General features: G+C 48.9%; 2 protein-coding genes across 4 annotated transcripts in view; both read left to right on the top strand.

Annotated features, from left to right (window-relative positions):
- LOC116990092 (butyrophilin subfamily 1 member A1-like) overlaps window positions 1–20,300 on the top strand; it is a 109,650-nt gene that overhangs the window by 3,012 nt on the left and 86,338 nt on the right. The window lies entirely within an intron of this gene.
- Window positions 1,386–20,300, top strand: part of LOC116990096 (butyrophilin subfamily 3 member A1-like) — a 48,746-nt gene continuing 29,831 nt past the window's right edge. The window contains exon 1 of the mRNA XM_033047629.1: window positions 1,386–2,051. Coding sequence (XP_032903520.1) covers window positions 1,508–2,032 — 525 coding nt within the window. The 5' untranslated portion in view covers window positions 1,386–1,507 and the 3' untranslated portion in view covers window positions 2,033–2,051. The remainder of the gene's footprint in view (window positions 2,052–20,300) is intronic.

Below are 20,300 nucleotides of genomic sequence, written 5' to 3'. Positions count from 1 at the left end.
ACCCCCCAAAGCTAGGCAAGGTCCTGACCCGAAACTGGGTCGGTCAGTCGACCTCCTCGGCTGCTGCCTGACCCGCAGCCTAGTTCAGCTTGGCTTGGCTTAGTATAGATTATTGTCACGTGTACCGAGGTACAGTGAAATGCTTCTGCTAGTTTAGCTAAGTTTAGAGATACAGCACGGAATCAGGCCCTTCAGCCCACCGGGTCCGCGCCGACCTGCGATCCCCGCACACTAACACTATCCTACACACATTAGGGACAATGTTTACATTTACACCAAGGCCAATTAACCTACAAACCTGCTCGTCTCTGGAGTGTGGGAGGAAACCGAAGTTTTCGGAGAAAACCCACGCAGGTCACGGGGAGAACGTGCAAACTCCGTACAGACAGCACCCGTAGTCTGGATGGAACCCGGGTCTCTGGCGCTGTAAGGCAGCAACTCTACCGCTGCGCCACCGTGCCGCCCCAGTGTTCCAGAGAATCGGAATGCTGGAACGGGAAGGGTGGATCGCAGGAACTCTGGGAATCTGGGAATGTCGGTGTTTGGGGATCTCAGTGATGGTGACTCTCTCTCTCTGTCTCTCTCCTCTCCTCCCCCCATGATATAGAATACCAGCGTCTGCAGATGATGCAAGGTGAGTAACTTCGCGTTGATTTTAATTTGTTCTTCGGGACCCTGTGTGTGGTATCAGACCAACATTTAATGCTGAAGAATGGTCCTGACCTGAAACGTCACCTATCCATGTTCTCCACAGATGCTGCCTGACCCGCTGAGTTACTCCAGCACTGAGTGAAACGTCACCTATCCATGTTCTCCACAGATGTTGCCTGACTCATTGAGTTACTCCAGCACTCTGTGAAACGTCACCTATCCATGTTCTCCACAGATGCTGCCTGACCCGCTGAGTTACTCCAGCACTCTGTGAAACGTCACCTATCCATGTTCTCCACAGATGCTGCCTGACCCGCTGAGTTACTCCAGCACTCTGTGAAACGTCACCTATCCATGTTCTCCACAGATGCTGCCTGACCCGCTGAGTTACTCCAGCACTCTGTGTATTTCCTTGGTAAACTGGCATCTGCAGTTCCTTGTGTCTCCATGAGTATAATTTAGTCAAACTCAAGTCCAACGTAGAGCAAAGGGGATTCAATAAGATTGCCTCTCATCCTTTTAAACTCCAGAGTGTACAAGCCCAGCCGCTCCATTCTATCAGCATATGACAGTCCCGCCATCCCGGGAATTAACCTAGTGAACCTACGCTGCACTCCCTCTACACTAGTCCCACCTGCCCACATGCCCCACATACACTGAGTAGTACCTGCCCGTGTTTGGCCCAGATCCATCTAAACTTGTCCTAATCATGTACCTGTCTAATGACTTGGAAATGTTGTGATAGTCCCAGCCTCCTCCTGCACCTACTGTCACTGTTTCTATGTCCTTAACCTGAACGCCACCTCTGTTGACTCTTTCAGTTGCTGTGACCCTGGACCCCAACACTGCCCACCCGATGCTCCAGGTATCACCTGACCTGGTCACAGTGCGCTGTGTTAAGGGGCGGGCGATCACTTCTGTAGACAGAGGGGTTTCGGAGCCCATCCTCTCAGTGATGGGGAAGCCACCTCTCAGAGATGAGGAAGGGATCACCTCTGGCCGGTGCTACTGGGTAGTGGAGGTGGGCAGCAACTCTGAATGGGACCTGGGAGTTGCCTCCAACGATGCGGCGAAGAGGGCCAGGACCACACTGAGACCCGAGGGAGGGGTCTGGTCCATCGGGTGCCACCAGAAGGTGTTCAGGGTCAACGACGCCAATTCCAAGCGGATCTCCATCCACCCAGCCACCCAGGAGAAGATCCAGATGATCGGCGTATATGTTGACTACGGCGAGGGCAAGGTCCTGTTCTGTGATGACAGCACTGGCTCTCACCTCCACTCCTTCAGCGATTGGACGTTCAAGGGGGGGCTCCTCCCCTTCTTCAACGTATCTGCTTCAGGGAACGCACTGACGATTTGTCCAGTTGTCCATGTTGCATGAGTCCGAGTTCATTGTCCAGTTGTCCAGGCTGCATGAGTCCTAGTTGCCCTGGCATCGAGTGTCCTCTTACAAGTTAATATCACCAGCAACTTGTCCCCGACCAGCCACATCGAAGCAACGACCAAGAAAGCAAACCAACGCCTCTACTTCCTGAAGAAGGGTTTTGACCCGAAACGTTGCCTATTTCCTTCGCTCCATAGATGCTGCCTCACCCGCTGAGTTTCTCCAGCATTTTTGTCTACCCTCCCTACTTCCTGAGAAGACTTAGGAGGTTCAGCATGTCCCCAACAACTCTCCCCAACTTCTACGCATGCCCCATGGAAAGCATTTTATCCGGGATGCATCACAGCACGGTTTTGGGAACAGCTCTGTCCACGATCGCAAGAAATTGCAGAGTTGTGGAGGCAGCCCAGACCGTCACGCACACGAACCAACCTCCCTTCCATCAACTCCATCTACACCTCACGCTGCCTCGGCAAGGCCAGCAGCAACATCAAGGACCAGTCCCACCCCCCGGTCACTCCCTCTTCTCCCCTCTCCCATCAGGCAAGAGGTACAGAAGTGTGAAAACGCACACCTCCAGATTCAGGGACAGTTTCTTCCCGGCTGTTATCAGGCAACTGAACCGTCCTCTCACCAACTAGAGAGCGGTCCTGACCTCCCATCTACTTCTTTAGAGACCTGGGTCCATGTTTAATTGCACTTAACTAGACTTTGTCTTGTACTAAAAAATGTTATTCCTTTTATCCTGTATCTGTACACTGTGGACGGCTTGATTGTAATCTGTGTTGTTTAGTTCAGCTTAGTTTAGAGATACAGCGTGGAAACAGGCCCTTCGGCCCACCGGGTCCGCGCCGACCAGCGATCCCCGCACACTAACACTATCCCACACACACTAGGGACAATTTTTACATTTACCAAGCCCATTAGCCATATAACAATTACAGCACGGAAACAGGCCATTCGGCCCTTCTAGTCCGTGCCGAACACTTATTCTCCCCATGTCCCATCTACCTGCACTCAGACCACAACCCTCCATTCCTTTCCCATCCATATACCTATCAAATTTATTTTTAAATTATAAAATCGAACCTGCCTCCACCACTTCCACTGGAAGCTCATTCCACACAGCTACCACTCCCCGAGTAAAGAAGTTCCCCCTCATGTTACCCCTAAACTTCGGTCTCTTAATTCTTACATCATGTCCCCTTGTTTGAATCTTCCCTACTCTCAATGGAAAAAACTTATCCATGTCAACTCTGTCTATCCCTCTCATCATTTTAAAGACCTCTATCAAGTCTCCCTTTAACCTTCTGCGCTCCAAAGAATAAAGACCTAACTTGTTCAACCTTTCTCTGTAACTTAGTTGCTGAAACCCAGGCAACATTCTAGTAAATCTCCTCTGTACTCTCTTTATTTTGTTGACATCCTTCCTATAATTTGGCAACCAAAATTGGACACCATACTCCAGAAATGGCCTCACTAATGCCTTGTACAATTTTAACATTACATCCCAACTTCTATACTCAATGCTCAGATTTATAAAAGCCAGCACACCAAAAGCTTTATTTACCACCCTATCTACATGAGATTCCACCTTCAGGGAACTATGCAAAGTTATTCCTCGATCCCTCTGTTCAACTGCATTCCTCAATTCGCTACCATTTACCTTGTACGTCCTATTTTGATTTGTCCTGCCAAGATGTAGCACCTCACACTTATCAGCATTAAACTCCATCTGCCATCTTTCAGCCCACTCTTCCAAATGGCCTAAATCTCTCTGTAGACTTTGGAAATCTACTTCATTATCCACAACACCACCTATCTTAGTATCATCTGTATACTTACTAATCGATCATTGATGGATATGACAAACAACAGTGGACCCAACACAGATCCCTGTGGCACACCACTAGTCACCGGCCTCCAACCTGACAAACAGTTATCCACCATTACTCTCTGGCATCTCCCATTCAGCCACTGTTGAATCCATCTTGCTACTCCACCATTAATACCCAACAATTGAACCTTCTTAACCAACCTTCCATGTGGAACCTTGTCAAAGGACTTACTGAAGTCTATATAGACAACATCCACCGCTTTACCCTCATCAATTTCCCGAGTAACCTCTTCAAAAAATTTAAGAAGATTAGTCAAACATGACCTTCCAGGCACAAATCCATGTTGACTGTTCCTAATTAACCTACAAACCTGCATGTCTTTGGAGTGGGAGGAAACGGAAGATCTGGGTGGGAAGTGACTGGGTGGGATCAATGAATCCTGGGCACCAGTTAGGACTGCAAATATCCTGGACAGGCTCGGTTCATAAGACTAGCCTCCTGAAAGTAAGCATGCAGGTACAGCAGGCAGTGAAGAAAGCGAATGGCATGTTGGCCTTCACAACAAGAGGAGTTGAGGATAGGAGCAAAGAGGTCCTTCTGCAGTTGTAGCGGGCCCTAGTGAGACCACACCTGGAGTATTGTGTGCAGTTTTGGTCTCCAAATTTGAGGAAGGACATTCTTAATATTGAGGGAGTGCAGCGTAGGTTTACACGGTTAATTCCCGGGATTGCGGGACTGTCATATGCTGAGAGAATGGAGCGGCTGGGCATGTACACTCAGGAGTTTAGAAGGATGAGAGGCTATATTATTGAAACATAAAAGATTATTAAGGGTTTGGACCTGCTAGAGGCAGGAAACATGTTCCCGATGTTGGGGAAGTCCAGAACCAGGGGGCCACCGTTTAAGAATAAGGGATGGGCCATTCAGAACAGAGATGAGGAAACCCTTTTTTCACACTGAGAGTTGTGTATCTGTGGAATCAAGAGAGAGCAAGATAGGGCTCTTAAAGTTAGTGGAGTCAGGGGATATGGGGAGAAGGCAGGAACGGGGTACTGATTGTGGATGATCACATTGAATGGCGGTGCTGGCTGTAAGGGCCGAATGGCCTCCTCCTGCACCCATTGTCTACAGTCTAATAGGTTTAAGGTGAGGGGGGAAAGATTTAATAGGAATCGGAGCGGGTAACGTCTTCATGCAAAGGGTGGTGGGTGTATGGAACGAGTTGCCAGAGGAGGTAGATGAGGCCGATACTATTGCAACGTTTCGGAAACATTTGGACAGGTACGTGGATAGGACAGGTTTAGAGGGATATGGACCAAATGCAGGCAGGTGGGACTAGTGTAGATGGGACATGTTGGCCGGTGTGGGCAAGTTGGGCCGAAGGGCCTGTTTCCACACTGTATCTATCACTCTATGACTAGAGTGTGGATTTTGTACAATGGCCCCTCTTGTTTACAGGATCAGTAGACTGTTTATGTACACTTGCTGACCTGGGGTACGGTAATACTCTGCTGGACTGTTTGTAATCAAATATATAATTTCCATGTGTAGCATTTCACACCTGTGACAATAAAAGTGCCAATGAGATTCCGACGACTGCATTCGTGTTAAATTTGTAAACTGAACAAAAACAGGAGGGGGCCAGGAGGGGAGGTGAGGGAACGGGGGTCTGGCCCACCGCACCCTCGAGGTCTGCTGTGGGAGGCTCCCACTTCTGTGGCGAGGAAGAGACCGTGTTCCACGTCTACGTGCAGTGTGACAGGTTGCAGCCCCTGTTCGACTATCTGAAGGGGCTGCTCCTCAAGTATTGGCTACATTTTATTTGGGCATCCGGTACAGAGGGGGGAGGGAGGGAGGGGGGGGTCGGGGATTGGCATCCACTGCCTTGTGTGGCAGAGAATTCCACATTCACAACTTTTTGGGTGAAGAAGTTCGCTGTCCTTTCCTCCCTAGCGCGGACCCGGCAGAGTGGAGATCTAGCGCGGACCCGGCAGAGTGGAGATCGAGCGCGGACCCGGCAGAGTGAGGCAAGGAACAGACTAGCCATGTTGTACAAGGGGGGGAGGAGAGGGGCTGAGCGTCCTGGATTGGGGAGGGGGGGAGGAGGAGGTGGGGGGGGGGGGGGGGAGGAGGAGTAGGGGTGAGAGAGGAGGTGGAGGGGGGGGGGGGGGTGGGGGAGAGGGAGAGGGAGAGGCCGTGGGTACCCGGCGCGGCTGAACCCGCGGGAAGGGAGATTGTTTCAATCTTAATATTTTCACAATAGGAATTTCTGTTCCGTTGCCGGACGCGGTTAACGCGTTAAAATGAACGGATCGACAGACAGACAGACAGACAGCTCTGATTTCAGTTGCTGTTTATTTCACTCTTCCCATATTTACATTCCCCCTGGTTTTATTTCCGCGCTCACTGGGGTTTGTTTCACGACGCGGAATTTGGGGATTAAATGGGAGCCGTTCGTTCAGCGCCGACCTGTTGTCCACCGGGTTTCTGCCCCACAGCCCATGAGCCCCGATCCTGACGCCGGTCCCGGGACCCGACCCTATTACACACCCGGAGCGGAACCGGAGCAGATTCTCAGCCACTGGTTTACAAGGCAAGGACAGAAGAGAGGATAAAGTTTCTCCGTGAATTTATTCCCAGTGAAGGTGTGGAGATGGGACTTGGTTTCCGCGTCATAAAATGAAACTGTCCCGGACTCGTAACTGAGATAAACTCCCACCCTCCCGGGGATGGGACGGGCGGGGAGAGGGGATCGAGGGTCGGTATCTGTATCAAACTCGTCACCATGCCGCCAGATGCTCCAGACTCCAGTCTCCGGGGTCAGGTCGTCATCTCCCTTCCTCTCCACAGACTCTGCGGCGACTCCCAGACTCGAGTCCTCACTCCCCGCCACCTCCACCTCCCAGTAATGTCTCCCCGATGTGAATCCCTCCGATCCCAACACACACTCCCAGTATGTAAATCTCTTCCCGGTGTCAGGGAGACTCCTCTCGGTCTCGGTCCATCTCACCCTCTTCCGATCCTCAGACACCTCGAGCTCTGGATGCGCTGTTTCCACATCCAGGGTGACGGAGACTGGGGGGAGAAGCTGAGAATCAGAGAGTCCCCGGGGGTCGGGGGGAGACTCGGGCACAGGCGGGTGGACAACTGGAACCTTGCCCGGGGATTAATCCACAACAACATCGGATGGATAACAGACATCTGTCCCAAGGTATCTGAACCGGGCAGGGGAGGGGGAATTCCACGGGTTATCGGGAACGGGAGGGGGCGGTGTGTGCGGACGGGGAAAACGAATGCATGAAGTGAGGATGAACGAGAGATTGCGAGTGGGGATGGAGAAATATGGCGGGTATTCAAATATCTTGCCAGTAGACGACGAGGGCGGGACAGATTGGAAGATGAGGAGACGGAAGCGAGTGGTGATTAGAGGTGGTTAAAGATGATGTGGTGATATGGGGCGGAGTTGCCGTGATCACACTGAATAGGAGTGGAATGGAATCATTACATCTAAGACATTAGACATTAGCAAACGACGTGTGGAATAATACGGTTCTAATGTGGGCAAATGGGATTTGTGCGGCTGGGAAAAAAAGGTGGACAAGCATGTGATGGGCCGAAGGGCCTGACTGTATAATGTACAACCATGGCTCTCTGGCTCCAAGAGCACTGAATGACTGATTATCCACAGCCACCAGTGCAGGGGAAACAACCTCCCTGCATCCAGCCCATGGAGCCCTGTAAGGACTTTGTGTTTCACTGAGATCTCCTCTAATACACCTGAACTCTCTAGTACACAGGCCTAGACTACGCAATTTCACCCAGCACAGCAAACTCATTCACCCAGGAATAAGTGTTTAAGAAGGAACTGCAGATGCTGAAAATCGAAGGTAGACATAAATGCTGGAGAAACTCAGCGGGTGAGGCAGCATCTATGGAGCGAAGCAATAGGCGACGTTTCGGGTTGAGACCCTTCTTCATCCTCACCGGCTGAGTTTCTCCAGCATTTTAGTCTCCCACCCAGGAACAAGGATTTGTTCAAGTGCAAACAAACTTCGCTCTGTCTCTGTGGTGCTTCCCCCAGAGTCCATTAAAAACATAGAAAATAGGTGCAGGAGTAGGCCATTCGGCCCTTCGAGCCTGCACTGCCATTCAATATGATCATGGCTGATCATCCAACTCAGTATCCTGTCCCTGCCCTCTCTCCATACCCCCTGATCCCTTTAGCCACAAGCGCCACATCTTTCTGTGTGCTTAAGCAAAGCAAGAATTTCATTGTCCTATACAGGGACACATGACAATAAACTCACTTGAACTTGAACTTGACTCCCTCTTAAATACAGCCAATGAACTGGCCTCAACTACCTTCTGTGGCAGAGAATTCCAGAGATTCACCACTCTCTGTGTGAAAAATGTTTTCCTCAACTCGGTCCTAAAAGGTTTCCCCCTTATCCTTAAACTGTGACCCCTTGTTCTGGACTTCCCCAACATCGGGAACAATCATCCTGCATCTAGCCTGTCCAACCCCTTAAGAATTTTATGTTTCTATAAGATCCCCCCTCAATCTTCTAAATTCTAGCGAGTTAGTCTTTAACATTAATCACATATAATATTGCAGAAAGATGTCTTAAAAAGAACAATGGAAAATATATTAGTTTTACCTCGGTTGATGATATCAGATGTTTCTCTCAATGCCATGTTGTAGAAAAAGGTGCGATCAAACTTTTCAATGGGCAACGCGCCATCTACCACCAACATTGTTTTGGTTTCATCACTAACCCTGCAAATATTTAACAGCTGGTTAGTAACTGAGCATGAGCTGTTTTTTTAGCTGTACTATAAAAACAAACATTCTTTCAGTCAAAAGCATGTCCTACCTGCTCTTGCGACCAGCTTCCTCCTGAAATAAATAAAACACAAATCTCAATAGACTGAGATGGATCGTCATGATCCCGACGGTGGGTATTTCACCAAATTGCTACAGAAAAACCCTCTGATAATTCCCATTTCCGAACCCTTTGCCGCTGTCACACAGACAGAAAGTGGATATTGTCGTAGAGACATCGAACACGGGGGAAAGCATTAGGAATGTCGATGAAAATAACTGCGAGTATGCAACTTATGAGTAAGACCGGGCAGGTCGTGGGATTTTATCTGGAGAAGATGTCAGAGATTATAGGATGGAATATTTTAGGATCAGCGGCGGATTTAAATGGGTGGAGGTTGGAAATATTATCGCTACCTGTGGGGAGAAGAAAATTAAAACCTGAAATGTATGATGGCCTTTAATAAATTCCACAAGTGCTGCAGTAAAAAGAATGTGGAACTCAGCGGATGGCCGGAAGACAATATTGCAGATAAATTTAAGTTGAAGTGGGATAAATACATGAGGATTCCTGGAATTTGGGGTATTGTTGTCGGATATGTGGGTAGATGGAAAAGATGGAACTTTGACACCGTTCTGAATTACTGGTAAATGATTGTGACTGTGCACTTTCACTTCACCAAACTGTAGTGTAACCCCCTCACCTTCAGAAACATCACGCCATCCTTGTGGTCTATCTGTTCCTGTAACTTTGAGAGTTCCGCCTGAATGGAATTTAAATTATCTTGAATTTCTTGAAGATTTTTCTCCATTGTTTTTACAATCTTCGCCTCTTCTTCCCGGATATCTCCGAGTAAGCGCTGCTCTTTCTCAGTGAGAATCTGGTGCAGTTCAGCAAACTGGGATGTGACATGTGACTGAAGAATGTGTGACTCTTCCTGTCAGATGAAAGATGAGAATCAATATATTATGTCACTCTGCTGTGTTTCCTTATGACATGGAAGGTGACATTTGGCTAATCAATGTCGAGTTCTGGAGTGCAGAAATATGCCTTTCGGCCCAACATGTCCATGCTGGGCTCTGTACGTATCTACATTAATTCAATTTACTTGTATATAATCCGCTCCTTTCATCACCGTGGCAATTCAAGAGCTCGTCTTCATATTTCTAAAATATTTGGTGAATGTAACGTACACTCACATCATTCCCATTTCCCCGGTACAATTCTCTGCAACTTATTCCATTTCATGTGTCCATTAACCCTCAGTGGACAGAACCAGGTCACCAGAACTAGCAGACAGCAGCACCACTTAGAATGACAGACTTCATAGAGTCCCACCAAGACGCCCCATCTGCGCTATTTCCACTTGTCCGTATTTGGCCCAGATAGTGCTAAAACCTTTCTCTCCACGAGTTTGTTTGAATATCTTTTAAATGTTGTTACGGTTTCTGACTCAACTACCTCATCTGGCAGCTCGTTCCATGTACCCACTACCAAAGTTGTCCTTCATGTTCGATTTAAATCTTTTCCCTCTCATCTAAAACCTATACCCTCACATTCTCGACCCCCCTACTAAGGGTAAAAGACTGACCATCCAACGTATCATTCCGTTTCATGATATTAAACACCTGCCACAGACCATTCTTCAGACTGCTGCTCTCCAGGGAGTAAAGTCCTTGGCTGCTCAACCTCTCCCAAGTGTTCTGGCCCTCGACCACTGAGCTCTATAGTGTAGTGTTTTTACAAAACCCTACCATCAGTAGCGCTGTAGATCTGCCCACTGCCTGGGCGTGTGATTCCGGAGGCTGTTGGGAGGGGGGGGGGTGGGGGGGCGGGATGATAATCCAGGTTTGTATTGGTTATCGGAGAGGAATTTGCTTGGACTTCAAGCTGATGAAGAAAAATCGATCTGCAATCCCGCTCACTTTTTAAAAAAAAGGTTGCTGGGCGAATGCATCATTGGATTGAAGTTAAACGTGACTTCTAATGCCTTCAAAATCACGGATCGCAAGTGCGGGACAAAACAAAAGGTATGTCGTCTATTTCCCATCTTAATTTGCTTTTTGGTGTGGTTTCATTGTAATCAGATGATGCGAAATATCTGATTTTCATTTAGGCCCCGATGCGATATTGGCCGTGCCTTGCCTGCCAATCGGGGCTTAAATCACGGCAGCGACCACATGCCAATCGGTCACAATCCAGAAACTGCTACTCTCAAGATAATCAAATTCATTATTTTTTTTCACAATCATGTCATAAGAGTCATGTCTAAATCATCTATATTTAGTGTTATAATAGAAATTAGAAACATAGAAATTAGGTGCAGGAGTAGGCCATTCAGCCCTTCGAGCCTGCACCGCCATCCGTGATCAATATTTTCATACTAAATAACTTCCACAGTAAAGATTTAGTGAGATATTTAGTATGAAAATATTGATCGTGGATAGACAATAACACTAAATATAGAAAATGTAGATGTTCTTATGACATAATTGAGCAAAAAATAATTATTTTGATTATCTTGAGAGTGGATGTTTCTGGATTTGGAACAAATGTCTGTGCAAAATGTCCCTTGTCTGCTGCAGTGTTACATCCAACATAGGAAAATTTATGTGAATTAAACATTCAATTCCTTCCGTTTGGCATAGAATTTCATGACAAATAGAGATTTAAAAATCATGTTATATTGTGAATTCTTGTGTGAATGGGATCAGTTTGTTAATTGGATACTTTGGCTATTTAAACAATTATTTTTAGATAGATGTTTAGATCTAGTAATTGAATTTAGATGAATTTAATTGATTTGATGACACTGATGAATATGAATTATTTGGGGGGGGGGGGGTTGACTATTTGTTTTAACGTTACAATAATATTATAGTTCTGATCTTGAGAATATTCACATTTTTGAATTTTCAAGGCAGTCTGGGTGTTTATTACTATTTCCGTCACAATGATTAATTTTGTATTTAGCTACTTAATTAGGTAATTAACTAATTATATACTTTAATATTCAGGCCATCCAAGTAAGATGTATCATTTGTTTCAGTATACTTCAATCGATAATAACTGAAAATTTCATTCAGTTATCTTAATTTTTAAGAAAGTTATGGGCATTTATGTTAACTGACTGTCCTCGACCACAGCTTTTGTGTTAAGTCAATGGAAAAGCAATAACACAATAATGCTAATTTCCGAGTATGAAAATGACCATAACTTTTTTTAATACTGAAGCTATGAAAGTGAATTAGGTGTCAAATGAAAGTTCTTTTTATGCTTTATCTGATGGAATAAAATAAAGGCTTGATTTTTTAAATCTCAAAATGTTGTAACATTCCTATGTAGTGGTGCCAAATTATTGCACACATCACAGGGATGAAATCTACACAAGAACATTAAATCGGCAGTACAAACCTGAACTCCAGAAATGTTCTCTTTCTGTTGCTGCTCCTCTTCCTGGATGTCTGATTCCTTTTCTGTGAGAGATTCGAAGGTAGATTTCACCTGACCCTGGGGTTGGGATTCAGATCAGAGAATAAACATGTCAGAAAATGAACACGACATGACACAATGATGTGATCAGAATCGGTTTGCTTTTACCTTGTAGATTTCAATAGCTTCATCTACCGGCATGAAGCTGTGAGACTTGTGTTCGCGCCCAGCTGCACAAACCAAACAGATCAGCTTCTTGTCCGATTCACAAAACAGCTTCAGTTCTTCCTGATGTTTCTCGCACTGAAGTTTACTTTCCTTCTCTGTCTGATTCAGGCTCAGTGTTCGAGCTTTCTCAGCCAGTCTAACCAAGGCCCAACTAACCCTGAGGGGGCGGTCTGTAAATTCCTCTCTACATTCCGGGCAGGAGTTTCTCTGCTCTCTGTCCCAACTCTGTGTGATACAGGAGCGGCAGAAGTAGTGCCCGCACTCCAGTGACACCGGATCGGTGAAGAAATCCAGGCAGATGGGACAAACTACCTCCTCGGTTAAGCTCTCGAACCTGTCTTTCGCAGCCATGTTAAGTCCGCCCCTCTCTGTTGAGTCCTCCACTTCCTGGTTCAAAGTGTTTTCCACTGCGCGCGCTGCCGTCTCGGGGTTTGAATGTTATTTGGCTGCAAGTGTTGAGTGTTCAGTGTCCTGGCCGCTCCCAACTAATCACACACGAGGGAGGAGTCAGTTAGACATTAAACTGCATCTGCCATGTGTCTGTCCACTCCCCCAACCTGTCCAAGTCACCCTTCATCCTCGTAGCATCCTCCTCACAGTTCACACTGCCACCCAGCTTTGTGCCATCTCCTCTCTTTCTCACCTCCTATCCCTCTCTCTCTCCCCTTCCCCCACTGACACATCTCCTCCACCCCTGACTCATCCGCTCCGCCCCTCTCCCGCTTCTCCCGCCCCTCTCCCCGCCCCACTCTCCGCTTCTCCCCGCCCCTCTCACCTCTCCTCGCTTCTCCCGCCCCACTCCCAGCCCCTCTCCCCGCTTCTCCCGCCCCTCTCCCCGCCCCCTCTCCCCGTCACATCTCCCCTCTCCCTGTCCCTCTCCTCCCCACCCCGCTTCTCCCCGCCCCTCTCCCGGCAACTCCCGCCCCTCTCCCCGCTTCTCCCGCCCCACTGCCAGCCCCTCTCCCCGCCCCCTCTCCCCGCTTCTCCCGCCCCTCTCCCCTCTCACTTTCCCAGGGCTCCGGCTTCCCGTCTTCCTTCCTCCCTTACACTTCCCACTCCCCACCCACCCCTCGCCTGCACCGACGCTTCCCTCTCTCTGCCCCAGCCCAGCGGGCCGTTTGATTCGGTGAGGTTTCCCCACAAGCCTGGAGCCGGCGCCCGTAGTGTAGACGTGACCGGGACACGGTGAAGGATGCGGCCCTCTGACTGCAAGGCAGCGGGACAGCTGCGGCTGCTGACAGGGACAGAGAGAGAGGCCGTTCGGCCCGCGCGTTGCTGCTGTCCACTGAGTCGGGAATGGACAATTGTCAGTAAAATGAGGAACTCAGCGGGTCGGGCAGCATCTGTGGATGGAATGGACAGGCGACCCTTCTGACTGATGGGGGAGTGAGAGAAAGCTGGAACAGAGAGGTGTGTGTGTGTGTGTGTGTGGGGTGTGGGCGGGGGTGGGGGGAGGGGGGGTGATACCTGTCAAGTGATTGGTGGAAGAAGGAACTGCAGATGCTGGTTTAAACCGAAGATAGACACAAAAAGCTGGAGTAACTCAGCGGGACAGGCAGCATCTGTGGAGAGAAGGAATGGTCTCGACCACTGAGTTACTCCAGCAATTTGTGTCGATCTTAAGTGATGGGTGGATACAGGTGAGTGGGTGATCAGTGCGTGGAATAAGTGACAATGACTAGAGGTCAAAATGAGACAAAATGATGTCAGATGAGGAGAGGAGGAGTGAAATGTAAAGCCGGAGGGAGGGAGAGATGGGTGGGGGGATGGGGCGTGATGGGGGGTTGGGGCGTGATGGAGGTGGGGTGGATAACAGGGAAATGGAGGTCTTGGAGATGGGAGGTGAGCGGGTTGAAGAGGGGAAAGGAGCAGGGTGACTGGGGACGGGTGGGAGATGATGACAGAAATGTGTGCTCAAATTTCCAGTCATCTACCCACCCCACCCCTCCCTCACTTTCCCCTTTCCCTCCCCCGACAAAATCTGTGTGGGCATCTGATCTTCTAGAGTTGTATTGATCTTATAGAGGTGTATAAAAGCATGAGAGGAATAGATCAGGTAGACGCACAGAGTCTCTTGCCCAGAGTAGGGGAATCGAGGACCAGAGGACATAGGTTCAAGGTGAAGGGGAAAAGATTCAATGGGAATCTGAGGGATCTACAGGAGGCGCTGTCTCATAAAGGCCGCCGGCATCATCAGAGACCCACACCACCATGGCCACGCTCTCATCTCGCAGCTAACATCGGGAAGAAGGTACAGGAGCCTGAAAACTGCATCGACCATACATCCATCAGGCTATGAAACTCTCCAAACTCCAAATACACTCCAAACTATACAAACTTGGGGGAATTATGTTTTGACTTTACACAACCATTTTCTATTTCCCCGAGATGTGATCAATTTTCGGATCACATTCTCCGGGCTCTGCGGCCTACCGTCGCTGGAGCTGGAAGCCTCCTCGGGCTGTCGTGAGCCCCACCGCGGGGCGCGGACTTAACATCGGAGCGGATCCCTTGCCTGGGATCGCTCCCACTGCGGACTTACCATCAATTCCGCTTCTTCTTCTTCTTCTACTTTGGAGTTTTACGGCAGCCGGCATCCACAAAGTTGCATTGCTGCCACCTTCTGGCTTCACTCCACAGTCCTCATGTCTTTACATTATATCATTTTTATAAGGCCAGAGGCCTTCAAGAAATTAAACAACACCTTTACTCCTTTTCCTTTCCCCCCATACTCTAGAATGTTCTTTTCTGATATATCTGTCATTCCAATTTTCTTGATTTCTCTGATCAAAACTTCTTTCTGTCTCATATCTCCTACATGTAACTGGCATGCTGAACTGTTTCCGGCTGATGGCATTCCTCACACAGCCCAGTAGGGTGTTTTCCCAACATTTTTAATGTGCTGTTCAGGTGAGTGTGTCCTATCCTCAATCTTGCTAATACTACCTGTTCTCTCCTGTTCCCCCCTCTTCTTGCTGTAATGCCCACTCTGTTTTGTAGCGAATAGAGGTGTCTCCCCTTTGTCTCCTGTTCCCAGTATTGTTGCCATTCCTGATTTATCTTCTTCCACGCAATGTGTCTTCCTTCAGATTTGGATAATTGTAAGTTTACCTCTATGTTCTCTTTTTTAACGGCCTCTTTTGCTAATTTATCCACTTTTTCATTTCCTAGCACACCAATGTGTGCTGGGACCCGCAACAAAGTCACGTCACTGCCCTTCCTTGTTACTTGGCTTAATAGTAGTAGAATTTCATACACTAGGTCAGGCCGCCTATGGGATGCACCAGACCCAATACTCTGGATTGCAGACAATGAGTCGCTACATATTAATATTTTGCATGGTTGCACCTGTTCTATCAACCGAACTGCCATCAAAATAGCGTATAGTTCCACTGTATATACTGCCAAATAGTTATTTGTTCTTTTGCAAATCTCAACATTCATCCCTTGCACTACCACAGCTGCCCCTGTTGTTTCAGCTACTGGGTCCTTTGATCCATCTGAAAATTAAGAGGTGTTCCCTGTATCTATTATACATATGGTTATGGTATTCTGTTTTTAGGTCCGAATTTTTCCCCTCCTTTTTGCCTCCCATATCTCCAGATCAACTTTTGGGATGTTCAGTAACCATATTGGGACAGATGGCCACAATACTGCAGGGCAGAACTCTTTGTCCTCTACTTCCATGTCCCTTCCCACACCTCCTCCTTACCATCAATCGAATTGAATTGAATCCTTTATTTGTCATTCAGACCTTTCGGTCTGAACGAAATGTTGTTGCCTGCAGCCATACATGTAATAATAACAACACACAATAAACACAAATTAACATCCACCACAGTGAGTTCACCAAACACCTCCTCACTGTGATGGAGGCAAAAGTCTTAGAGTTACTGTCTCTTCCCTCCTCTTCTCCCTCTGCGTCGAGGCGATACCCCACCGGGCGATGGTAAGTCAGTCCCGCGGTTCAAGCTCCGCGGCCCGGGGGTGGTCGAAGCTGCCGCCCTCCAGTCCAGCGGACGCAGCTGTTGCCAAGGGAGCTCCGGAAAACAGGCACCAGCCTGTGACATGCGAGCGCCCGACATTGTCATCCACTGGCCCGCGGCCGAGCCCCGGATCCAGGTCGCCGCCGCCAGAACGCCGCCTCAGCCACCGGAGCACCGTCTCCGCCCCGGGCCGCCCACACGGCAACGTCTCAGCCCCGCACCGGGCTACCCCCACGGGAGCGCCTTCCAGCCGGGAGCCGGTCCGCCCCCACGGGAGCACCTTCCAGCCGGGGAGCCGGTCCGTCCTCACCGGAGCGCCTTCCAGCCGGTAGCCAGGCCACCCACACGGCAGCGTCTCAGCCCCGCACCGGGCTGCCCCCACGGGAGCGCCTTCCAGCCGGTAGCCGTGCCGCCCGCACGGGAGTGTCTCAGCACCGCGCCGTCCGCCCTCACCGGAGCGCCGAGTCGTGCCGCTGCCGGGACGTCGCCACAGCTCGAAGACGGTCAGCCTCGCGTTGGTGTGTCCTGGCTGGCTCTACCTCCGGACCCTCGAGGTCGGTCGAAGGTTGGAGGCCGCCAGCTCCGCCATTAGGCCTCAGCTCAGACAGGGGAAGAGAAGGGGGATACGACAAGAAAGTCGCAATCCCCCGAAGGGAGAGACAGAAAGCCCTGTCGGAGGGAGGCCATGTCGCGGGAGGAGGGGTGTTTGAGGGGGGGAAGGGGTGGTTGAGAAAGGGGCTGGTAGTTGAGGGGGATAGTTGAGAGAGGGATTATCGCAACATCTAAAATAGGTTTAGACAGGTACATGTTAAATTGAGCGAAATGGTATCGTCGCTTTTCACTCAAATTTCAGTTAGTCGGTTTAAGTGACAATGAACTTGAACTTGGCTAGGACAGGTTTAGAGGGATCTGGGTCAAACGCGGACAGGTGGGACTAGTGTAGATGGGGCGCGATGGTCGGGGTGGGCAGGTGGGACTAGTGTAGATGGGGCGCGATGGTCGGGGTGGGCAGGTGGGACTAGTGTAAATGGGGCGTGATGGTCGGGGTGGGCAGGCGAGTTGGGGCCGAAGGGCCTGCATCCACGCTGTGTAATTGCAGACTGAGACGGGAGGGGGGGAACCGCAGCCTCTCTGGGCGTTGGCGGAGAGGCCGTTTCCTTGGTTATCGTGTGGTGAACGGGATTGGGAGGGAAATGGGACAGATCTGTCAGTGTCCACGACCCCTCACTCACCCCCAAGTCCAGCTCCAGCCGTCGCCCCGTCCCTCCCTGTTTAGTTTGGAGATACAACCGGATAGGTGATAATTTTATTTGGCGGCCAATCAAACGCCAATTATATTTGGCGACCAATCAAATCCAAGGGCATTTTGTCCAATCACATGATTAGCTGCTTGTGTCCAATAGGGGCCCCGCACTGACTAATGTTTCGTATTTGTACGGAAATACGAATTCTCTTTGTTAAATAATGATTTTTTTTTTTAATTCGCCATCCGGATTTTTTTTTTAAACGACCATGTATAACAACCGCTGCACGGCCATCAGACACAAACGATTTGTTAACTCGTACTGTTAGCACTTCTTAACATGAAGTAGTTAACAAGTTATAACAAGATTCCATAGCCCCTAGTGTACAATTTCATAATATATACTAAATAACTGGGCTGACACACCTTGGCTGGGAATCTGGGGTTCACCAAAATTGTTCCCAATTGGGCCCCGCACCCCCTAAGGCCGGCCCTGCTGCCGGTTGCTGTTTAAAATTTGATGACCTGCCTCATGATTCGGGATGAAAGTAATGACTGGAATGTCAAGAGGAACAAAGTGGAGAGGTGAGCGGGGGAGAGAGGGGACTGAGAAATAGAGAGGCAGGAGGGGGACATAACAAGGGACGGGACCAGAGGGAGGAGCGAGGGGGAAAGAGGAGGAGGAGAGGGGGACGGAGGGAAAGGGGGGTCGCGGGTCGGAGGGAGGCCATGTCGCGGGAGGAGGGGTGTTTGACGGGGGGAAGGGGTGGTTGAGAAATGGGCTGGTAGTTGAGGTGGGGTGGGGGATAGTTGAGAGAGGGATTATCGCAACATTTAAAATAGGTTTAGACAGGTACATTTTAAATTGAGTGAAATGGGATCGTCGCTTTTCACTCAAATTCCAGTTAGTCGGTTTAAGTGACAATGAACTTGGCTAGGACAGGTTTAGAGGGATCTGGGTCAAACGCGGACAGGTGGGACTAGAGTAGATGGGGCGTGTTGGTCGGGGTGGGCAGGTGGGACTAGAGTTGATGGGGCGCGATGGTCGGGGTAGCAGGTGGGACTAGAGTAGATGGGGCTTGTTAGAAACATAGAAACATAGAAATTAGGTGCAGGAGTAGGCCATTCGGCCCTTCGAGCCTGCACCGCCATTCAATATGATCATGGCTGATCATCCAACTCAGTATCCCGTACCTGCCTTCTCTCCATACCCTCTGATCCCCTTAGCCACAAGGGCCACATCTAACTCCCTCTTAAATATAGCCAATGAACTGGCCTCGACTACCCTCTGTGGCAGAGAGTTCCAGAGATTCACCACTCTCTGTGTGAAAAAAGTTATTCTCATCTCGGTTTTAAAGGATTTCCCCCTTATCCTTAAGCTGTGACCCCTTGTCCTGGACTTCCCCAACATCGGGAGCCATCTTCCTGAATCTAGCCTGTCCAACCCCTTAAGAATTTTATAAGTTTCTATAAGATCCCCTCTCAATCTCCTAAATTCTAGAGAGTATAAACCAAGTCTATCCAGTCTTTCTTCATAAGACAGTCCTGACATCCCAGGAATCAGTCTGGTGAACCTTCTCTGCACTCCCTCTATGGCAATAATGTCCTTCCTCAGATTTGGAGACCAAAACTGTACGCAATACTCCAGGTGTGGTCTCACCAAGACCCTGTACAACTGCAGTAGAACCTCCCTGCTCCTATACTCAAATCCTTTTGCTATGAAAGCTAACATACCATTCGCTTTCTTCACTGCCTGCTGCACCTGCATGCCTACTTTCAATGGCTGGTGTACCATGACACCCAGGTCTCGCTGCATCTCCCCTTTTCCTAGTCGGCCACCATTTAGATAATAGTCTGCTTTCCTGTTTTTGCCACCAAAATGGATAACCTCACATTTAACCACATTATACTGCATCTGCCAAACATTTGCCCACTCACCCAGCCTATCCAAGTCACATTGCAGTCTCCTAGCATCCTCCTCACAGCTAACACTGCCCCCCAGCTTAGTGTCATCCGCAAACTAGGAGATATTGCCTTCAATTCCCTCATCCAGATCATTAATATATATTGTAAATAGCTGGGGTCCCAGCACTGAGCCTTGCGGTACCCCACTAGTCACTGCCTGCCATTGTGAAAAGGACCCGTTTACTCCTACTCTTTGCTTCCTGTTTGCCAGGCAGTTCTCTATCCACATTAATACTGAACCCCCAATGCCGTGTGCTTTAAGTTTGTATACTAATCTCTTATGTGGGACCTTGTCGAAAGCCTTCTGGAAGTCCAGATACACCACATCCACTGGTTCTCCCCTATCCACGCTACTAGTTACATCCTCGAAAAATTCTATAAGATTCGTCAGACATGATTTACCTTTTGTAAATCCATGCTGACTTTGTCCAATGATTTCACCACTTTCCAAATGTGCTGCTATCCCATCTTTAATAACTGACTCTAGCAGTTTCCCCACTACCGATGTTAGACTAACTGGTCTGTAATTCCCCGTTTTCTCTCTCCCTCCCTTCTTAAAAAGTGGGGTTACGTTTGCTACCCGCCAATCCTCAGGAACTACTCCAGAATCTAAAGAGTTTTGAAAGATTATTACTAATGCATCCACTATTTCTGGAGCTACTTCCTTAAGTACTCTGGGATGCAGCCTATCTGGCCCTGGGGATTTATCGGCCTTTAATCCATTCAACTGAGACGGAGATACAACCGGAT

This window comes from Amblyraja radiata, chromosome 30 (genome assembly GCF_010909765.2).
Source record: "Amblyraja radiata isolate CabotCenter1 chromosome 30, sAmbRad1.1.pri, whole genome shotgun sequence".
NCBI lineage: Eukaryota > Metazoa > Chordata > Chondrichthyes > Rajiformes > Rajidae > Amblyraja > Amblyraja radiata.
This window is presented reverse-complemented; position numbering and strand designations above follow the sequence as displayed.